This window comes from Lottia gigantea (assembly GCF_000327385.1).
Source record: "Lottia gigantea unplaced genomic scaffold LOTGIsca_4, whole genome shotgun sequence".
In the NCBI taxonomy this organism is placed as follows: Eukaryota; Metazoa; Mollusca; class Gastropoda; family Lottiidae; genus Lottia; species Lottia gigantea.
Genome location: NW_008709379.1, coordinates 1,412,879 through 1,422,649, shown reverse-complemented (window position 1 = coordinate 1,422,649; position 9,771 = coordinate 1,412,879). Strand labels below are relative to the sequence as shown.

Below are 9,771 nucleotides of genomic sequence, written 5' to 3'. Positions count from 1 at the left end.
AAAGCATTAAGTATTATATAAACTATTGTACCCGGATGTTTACAGAATGGCTTTTGATATTTTCAGTAACAATCTGTATCTTCAATCTGTTGTTCCACCCTGTATCCTCTTTCACATATATTACATATAATCTAGTGATAGGGTAGGACCTTCAAAGATAATGCTTTCCCCCTTAGATATAATGCCAGCCCCAAAGTTATGTTTACAATGATTGTGATGCTAATATGCAATGAACTAAATCAAAGAAGATCATAACGATTATCATATAGATCTTCTTGGACCTAATAAAGAAATTCATAATACTTATAATCTACATTTACGGAAATAACATTATTGGGACAATTGTCTGTGGAAAATACAAAATCATAAAAACTCTGACTGCTTCAAATTTTCTGGAATAATGAAGAAAAGCGATTAATGGCTGCAGGTATAGAAAGTAGATTGTTTTAGACTATTATATACTATAAAGTACAAAGACAGTTAATAAAATGGGAATATTTAATTCTGTAAGATCACTCTACATCATCGGTGGGGTCAAGTCGACCACGAACACCTATATCCTGTAGATTTGTATTTTTCGAATAAGCTATGACTAATTTTTTGTAAAAAATAGTGGGAAATTTATTTTGTAACTCTGTGTAGTATCTTTTGATAATTTGGGATTTTTGGCAAGAGATGTTATTGAATGGAGCAACAAATGGGATTATTTGAGAATCAAACTGTATATTTAGTCCACAGGGTGAAATAGTTTTTAGTTGATTCATCCAAAAGATCTCCCTGTATAGTCTTGAACTTTTAGGGTTGGTGTCTTCTTCTGCGATGACCTTTTCAATGGGCGCCACCTTCATATCTGCGAGAGAATGGTTGAGAGAGTTGAAATGTATGGAGGTCAATTTGCGCCATTAATCCATTCTCTACCGATTTGTCTAATTCACTGATTCAAAGACAAATGTAAAATATCATATTACCTATTACTTATAATTCAAACAACATAATGATTGAAATGCTAAAATCAAATGTTTATATTCACATGTAACTTAACTAAAGTCCTTTCAAACAGTTTATTTAGCATCTTCCAAAAATCTTTAATGATAAACCACCGTCCTTTTTGATAAATATCAGAAGTATATTTTAAACTGTAAAGTGTCATTTCTAAATTGGAAAATGTTTGTAGTAAAATGATAAGTGTAACTTCTTTAGTGTATTATGTCTTCTGTTTTATCTCAAATGAATTATCTTTTATGCAAATTACCAAGGTCGCGACCCTATTGAATATTCAGCATTGCTGCGTCATTCTTTTAAACAATGACTGCTCCCAACAAATGCTGTCGGTCTGAAAAATGATCTTCCAATTTTTGAATATGGTCTGCTATGGAATTATGAATGACATTTTTGTTGCCAGTGAGGTCCTGAGATGACAATCTCACATATTTAGGTATAAGATGGGGAGAAATGCTTGAAATACCATATTGGATATTCGTCACTGGCCATATTTGAGAAATTATAGGAATAAAGAGCGTTTCTCCCCATTGTATACCTAAATATGTTAGATTGGCATCTCAGGACTTCACTGGCACCAAAAATATCATTCATAATTCCATAGCAGACCATAGGAAAAAAGTTGCCATATTTCAAAAATTGGCCATGTAGAGGCTTCGTCATTGACTGGCCAGTGACACAGTTAGGCATCAAAATACCATTATGTTGGAATTTTAGGGATATTCACAGGTCTGAAGGCACCATGTGATTGAGTTTGTGCCAATTCCATACAAAAATCTGCCCCACCCCCATTACTATGGACTGTGCAAAAATTGGCCATATAGGGGATTTGTCTTTGACTGGCCAGTCCGCCATATTGGATATTCGTCAATGGCCATATTTTAGCGATTATAGGAATAAAAAGCATTTCTCCCCATTGTACACCTTAACATGTTAGATTGGCATCTCAGGACCTCAATGGCACCAACAATTGCATTCATAATTCCAAAGGAGACCATTGCAAAAAATTGGCCATTTTTCAATATCCATATTGGATATCCGTCACTGGCCAAACAAATGTTGATAACTATGTAATGATTCTATTCATAACACGACTTTTTAGAGGTTTCATTTGAATAAGAAATGAATAACAAATTTTTCGTTTTTTGATTTAATTACAACAATTACAATACAAGTAATGACGAAGTGTCAATTGACCAAATGCCGCATTTGAACATCCGGTTTTGAGACTTATTTAGAATTAAATCCCTTTGACAAGGGGCAATTATTGATTTATATTTCCGTTAGTTTCCATGAATTTCCGGATTATGTAAATGAGGTAGGTCACGTTACCTTATGTGGTAAACGTTCAAGAATGCAGAAGTTGACTTTATAACTCTCAAGAATACAGTGGTCGAACTTACATCTTTCACGAATGCAAAGTCAGGAAGACATAGTTGATAATGTCAATAATGCAAAGTTAAGAATTCATTTTCTTAAAGGAAAGTTTGAATGGTGTCTGATGTGAAATAAAGTTTGAAAAGTAAACTATCAATATCTCTACTTTGTAATAAGTACATTGACTTTTTAATTTTAGGAAGGTTTATTTTGTAATTGTGTAATGTTGAAATATGACTTTGTAAAGTCGAGGCCTTGTTTTCAAGTTTGACTTTGTAAATACTTCTGGCTACGACCCCCATCCATAATCATTTTACTACAAACATTTTCCAATTTAGAAATGACACTTTACAGTTTAAAATATACTTCTGATATTTATCAAAAAGGACGGTGGTTTATCATTAAAGATTTTTGGAAGATGCTAAATAAACTGTTTGAAAGGACTTTAGTTAAGTTACATGTGAATATAAACATTTGATTTTAGCATTTCAATCATTATGTTGTTTGAATTATAAGTAATAGGTAATATGATATTTTACATTTGTCTTTGAATCAGTGAATTAGACAAATCGGTAGAGAATGGATTACTGGCGCAAATTGACCTCCATAGAAATGGTTCCCAATAGGTTTATCCAGATGATGGGAGATGTCGAAACGATGGCCGTTAATTCTTTCTCTCAAAGAGTTTTTAGTTTCGCCTACGTATTGTAAATGACCACATTTGTCGCATGAAATTAGGTAAATAATATTTGTGCTGGTACAAGAAAGCTCGCCGTTAATAGGGAATTGTTTACCGTTATGCTTATTAGAGAAAGAATTGGTTGTTAAAATATGCTCGCAGGTTCTACAGCTTGATCTGAGAGTTTACCGGAACGAGGATTGTGTTCCGATTCTCAATTTCTGAAAGAGTTTTGCTTTTAATGCTGCGGAGATATCGTTTCGAATATCCCCGCTCTCGCAATTTCTTAAAGACTAATTGACACGCATCATCAAAATCCTCTGTTCTGGTGCAAATTCTATACGGAACCGTAAAACCTGCGATTTTAATATGCCTGAAAATGTATGTTTAGGATGAAAAGAGCTTTTCAATAAAAGTTGGTAGGTATCAGTGGGTTTGAAAAATACTTTAATATCAGCCTTCCTAGTTTCATTAAAATCCGGTCCTTTGAATACTGTTGTGTCGAGAAAGTCCATGCTGTGATCACTTATATTTGCAGAATAGAATAATTGAGGTTTTGAACTGATGAGCTTTTGTCTCCGCCTCGCCAGACAATAACCAGATTACTTAAATTACATCCATATCTAGAAAACTTGACTTAAGATTGTAACCAGAATACATCTAATGATTTCACCTTCCTAAATGATAAGTTAGAATATTTATCGGTATCAATAAGAATCAGTGTTGTTACGGAGAACGAGGTTATAAATGGTCCTAACGTTAGCACTCGATGATACAATGTCGAATGCTAGATTTGATCTCTTAATATATATGAAGTGCAAAGTCTCCTACTGGACAGATGGTGCCCTTATGGTTGTTAATCAATATTTTATACCAGCAGATCATTGAATACTATACCACACACTTTTTTATTTAACACAAATTTTTAACGGTGGGTTACCTTTAAGCGGTGTCAATATTTCACCAAAATGTAGGATTTTAAGGTAAAAACTCGATGTTCGATGGACTAATTACAAATATTGCGTATTACAATTTAGTAAAATGAAAATGAGTTTAATACTCAATTGCCTTCAAGTCCTCGATGAAAGTGACACATAAGTAGTCATTTTCGTTGGTTGATTTGGGTCTTTTAAAATTGTTCTATTTCTATACGTCTTTTCTATGTTTGACAGATTCTCAAAAAAGACGAGTCGTCATTTTAACTTTCAAACGCAGGTAATTCTGAACATTCTAGGTTGAGTTGTGGACACGATTACTGATAGCTTTTATAAAATATATTCCCGTTTCTGAAACCAAGGTACCATTGGTAATACGGATGGCGAACCTGCCCCTTTACAAGAATGGTCATGTTCAAAAATTCCAACACGGTGACATCAATAGGCTGACAATGAGACCACAGTCTGTTTACTTTTGTGGTAGATCAAATTTTGTCGATTAGTTCACAAGAAAATGAAACTCACTTCATCTAGAATTGAGTTGAAAATTTCGAAAAAATTTGTTTTGTGGTCTGTAACTGGAAGTGGAGCCATCTTTCACAAGTTCCTGCTGATGACATCATTAATTGTGAAGGGCCTTATGTGACAAAGCATAATTTGCGATAAGCAATGGACCACCAAAAATTTGGTTTGTGGTCTGTAGGCTATAGGACCAAATCTAATAAAACATTTTATGCAAATTATAGTATACGAATTTAGTCCGTTTTTTTAAATCCTCTCGTCCGTGCTATTTTTAGAAATATTTTCGCTCTCCTTCTTTGGGTTTTTGTATGCTTTTTAGACTAATTTTGGTCATATTTCGAATTTAATATTTGGAATCAGACTTTTTGTCGTGAAAGTTTCGTTAGGGCTCTGAAACATATCCATCTTTGCCGAAACTGCCGAATGGTCTAAAATTGCATTCTCTTTCAGATTTCGATGAGAGTTTATTGCCGCCTGACTGTCACCGAACAAAAAATGAATATTTTTAGAATTTTTCTACCGCATGTAAATCTCTCATCATCTCACAAAATCTGAAGGTAAATGGTAATTCAGACATCAAATTCCAAACCTAGACCAATAAGTCAAAATTAGGCATACAAAAACCCCAAAAAGGGAGGGAGAAAGAAGATTTTTAAAAATTGCACTGAATTCGATATGTCCATTCGTTTCAATTCATTTTTTCAGTGGACTCGGCCTGATGATATTAATATGAGTTATTTCCCTTTATATATTATCTAGGTCTTGGGCGGCAGTTTTTCTATACTATATAGTTGTTACATAACTAAGTATCTACTCCATAGTATGAAAAAAAAATTAAATGAATGGAGTTTTATGTCCTACTCTTCTGAACCTTGTGGGCTAATGAAGACGGGCAACGCCATGCAGGGTGCCATGAGGGAAATTTTGCCAGGACAGCGGCATTAGCCTGTTCTTTTTCGATTTCCAACTGAAGGATCTTTAACGTGCACAGCCTACAGCACACGGGGCCTCGGTTTATTGTCCCATCCGAGCGACTAGACGCTTTTTCCATGTCAGCCCCTCTTACCTGCATCACTGACAGGTGGAAACCGGGTTGAAAAATCCGAAGGTATTATCTCGACCTATGCCGGGATTGAACCCACTCCATAGTATGTAAACATGTATAACGAACATGAACGATACAATATTACACATAAGACTTGCGCTGATATACATCAAAACTTTTGTGTTTGATGATATATGTGATAAATATTCTCCTACGCCCATGACAGTGACTGTGAGCTTTGCAACACTTTCGGTTCATATAAGTAATATCGCTAACATTTCTTCTTATTGAGTTATAAAAAAAGCAAAATATAACGAAATTTTCAAACTATTTTACTTAATGAAATTACATCTACATCTATACAACATTATATTAACACAAATTTCCAAAATTAATAGAGCATTATTAGTATAAAGACGGACTTCAAATTAATATTCATAGTTTACAAACTATTCAATTATCAAGGATGTATTGAACAGAAGATTTGATTGATTGAATATTAAACAAGAGATGATATAAGATAAGATATCTGAAACTCGAATTGCATAGACCTTCAGTTTTATAAGATTGTCTATTTAGCTTTCGGCTTTAACATATTTATAGCAGTTCTACCCAAGGTAACTGGGATGCTTAAAGCATGCGAAATGCAACCTATCAGCCCATTGCCCAGTATATACAAGATACTGGCATCGTTCGATTCTATACCGTTTAAAATGTCCTCACGAATTTCGTTCTCAGATTTTTGTGATGTCTGTTTTCTTCTTTCGATTTCTTCTTTTATTATTCGTTCAGATTGCGAGAATGCTTCCTGCGAATATACCTGGTCTCCATTCACTTCCATCGTTTTGTAAATGAGAGTCATGACATCTTTAACGTCACTACAATGAGTTGGTGAAGATGGTTTGTTTGCTATACCTACATACCTCATATTACATTCTCTTACGAATTTTCGTAGATAATCAGGGCCATTTTTAACGAAGTCTTGAATTGTTTTTATGTCATCATCGTCTTCGACATCATCAAGTTCGTCTTTCCCAGTAAACACAACGACGATATATTTCATGGCTTCTGTACCAAACAGTCTCTTCAAAATGTCTACGGTTTTGATCTCCTCTTCTGTAAATCGTCTCAAATTCAAAACAAATAGTATAGCATGGGGTCCAGGTGTACTTAATGATATACATTTAATTATTTCATTTATAGTTTGTCCGTTCGGGACAGAAGTGTCGAATAAACCTGGAGTATCGACTATTGTTAAAAGAGTACCGTCTCCTAAAGTAGCTCTTTTTCGTTCACATTGTTTGGTGATCGAGCCTGCAGATTTTTTTGATTTAAATGGTTTTTCACCAGGACCGGAATGACAGAGAAGACTGTTTCCCAAGCTACTCTTACCCATACCAGTTTTTCCAACTAATACCAAAGAACACTCTAAAATAAATCAATCATAATATAATTTACTACAATTTACTGCGTCACAGTATATTGTGCTTTCCTTGTGATATGGAGGAACTGTTAAGCTGCGATTAGAATGTCATGTGTACGTAAGCATAACTCAAACACAAACTCAAACATAAAACGTTGGTTTTGATTTTATTTCATTAATTTCATTTATATCATTTATTTCATTAAGTCCATCTAGCATTTGGTTTTCTTTCAATGGTTATTTGGTATTTTTAAAAAAAATTTAATAAATCATCAATTTATAATTTCAGTGTAAGAATTAAAGTATCTGTTTTTTTTGTTTTTTTAGATTTTTGAACTACGAGTACGAATTTTCATTTTAACATATTAACCTTAACATTCATGAACATTGCTTTAATCCTATGCCAGTGCCTTCTGTTGTAACTTGTTACCTTTCAACCACCCTAATCTCAAAACGCGGCATGGGTATTAGGTAAGTGAACATAAGGGGAGAGGAAAGTCCCGTACAGTAATGATGTCATAAAGGGGGTAAAGCTGTTCGTAGTCACCCACAAACAAACGCTCACTGAGCCATACGTTGCACTTACGGAGGTGTTGAGTTCGAGTTTGAGGACACATGTAAGCAGAAAAATGGATTTGCTAAAGAATTAGATGCTCTGATCCGTTTTTTTTTTATTGGGTATGCGTTTGAATTTGAAGTTGAAGTTGAAGCTTCAGTAGCGGAAGTAAACTTGGCAATAGTAAATTGTGAACAATTCATTGCCAATATCTGTATATAAAATTATACAGTTATCACGTGACGTGAGACGACTAGATCACCTTTATCCAATCAACATGTATGTCTGTTTAATAATATAATGTGTGTGCTATTTTACATTAACAAATCGCAACAGAGCATGTAACGAAATAACAATTTAAAAACTAGATGTATATTATACGCCAATATTATAATTTTGTCGAATTTGCCGTCGGATTTCAGTAAATTTGATTTTATACATCCTCACACAATCTTAGCACTCAGGAATACTTTAATTATTCGTTAGAAACATCAATTAATCAAACAATAAACATGATTTGACCAAGAAAAATAAGTTAAGGCAACTTTCCGCTTTTTGTGAAAACTAGAAAACCAAAATCTATAGAAATGTATCCCATAACATGTTTGAAAGTTTTAACTAAAAAAATCAAGCCATTAATTTTTTAACGCTAAAACTTTACTTCGTTATGCTTATTGCAAGCTGTTAAAAAACTACTGTGCGGATTTGAATAAAATAAACGCCTCATTGTAGAGAAATATGTCTCCTACGTTTTCTAAAGATTTCAACTAAATATAACGAGCCATTATAAAGCCAATCACCGAAACTAGGTCAAATTGCTTAATTAACAATTAGTACTCTCAGTTTTTAATTAACCCTTTCAAACAAATTCAATTTGATCACACAAAGATATAAATAGCATACTTTAGAAATATTTTCCGGTATAATTTACGACGATTTTGATAATGAAAATGTTTTATAAAAAAAGAGGAATGCCCTTTAAAGGAAGTGAAAAACATTAATGTAAGTGTTATGAAAGAAGGCTGTATGATGAGATGACAATTTTTAGAAATTACAAAGATAGCTAGCCAAGCTAGATAACATACGCCTACTGTCAGCTGTCAGAAATGAGCCTTTAGTGACGAATATACAAATTTTCTCATATTAAAGATCTTCATAATGAATTGAATTTATTGATATTTACTGTCAGTTATTTATGCGAAGATTTTCCACAACATCTTTTTAAATCAATATCAATAACCCAAATACACCGAACCAAACTATCAAATCACATATCTTAAATTGTGTAAGATATCCATTATCCATAGAAAAATGAAACTTGACCAAGATTTCATCTATATAATTATCACACCATTACCATATTGCTAAATCAGATAAAATTGTAGTCTCTGTTGTGTTCAAAAACAAAAACGCATTTTTCTCAAGCGCAAGGTCAATAATTTAACTGTTCTTGTCGAATTCGAACGTGTCTAAAATCTCAGTAAGATAAATAATCACACCAAATTTAATTAAAATCAGATAAAAACTGTAGTCTCTATTGGATCCACAAACAATTGTGGCTCGTTTGTCTTAAGTCAAGGGCAATAACTAAAAAATATAGTAAATATTTATCACAATCTATTCCTGCGTCTTGGGTTGTTCCATTGTATAAATAGGTAACAGGCTAGAGATTAGCAGTGTCATGGACCGTGTACTTTGTTGTTTTAAGCTGTAGGGGAATTGGGATGTAGGGGTTTTGAGATGTTACCGGACAGAAATACCTTTATGGCTTATATCATAGAATATAATATTTTATCATTACCTCTTTTAACCTCATATGCCATCATTTGTTACTTTTACTTCACTACAATATACCAAACCTACAATATTAATATTAAAGGGATTGTAAAGAAAACCTCTAAACAAGAAACGGATGCGCTAGAATTGTACGAAAATCGCGCAATTCTTTCAAAAATATCTCAAAGTAGGAATTTCTTTTCCTATTCTATAGTTGTCTTTTCTATAACAGTGTCTCAAGAAAAGACAACTCGTCTTTCAAACTTTCAAATGCGGATAATTCCGCCCAAATTATGATGGTGGGCTGTGAACACTACTACTGCATGGCTCAGCTCAGGTACGATTTGTAAAATTGGTAAAAAAAAAATGGCGCATATGTCCCTTTAAAGATCCTATTGAGTTAGAAATATTTTGCAATATAAGAATTTCTACACAATTATTCCTTACGATGGAAAACAT

General features: G+C 33.4%; 1 protein-coding gene across 1 annotated transcript; it reads right to left on the bottom strand.

Moving 5' to 3' along the window:
• Nucleotides 1-6,356: 6,356 nt before the first annotated feature.
• LOTGIDRAFT_67565 (hypothetical protein) lies at nt 6,357-6,980 on the bottom strand (the record flags this gene model as incomplete). The annotated part of the gene is made up of 1 exon (XM_009059552.1): nt 6,357-6,980. A coding segment is annotated over one exon (624 nt), but the record flags the coding sequence as incomplete, so codon positions are not given.
• Nucleotides 6,981-9,771: the final 2,791 nt, after the last annotated feature.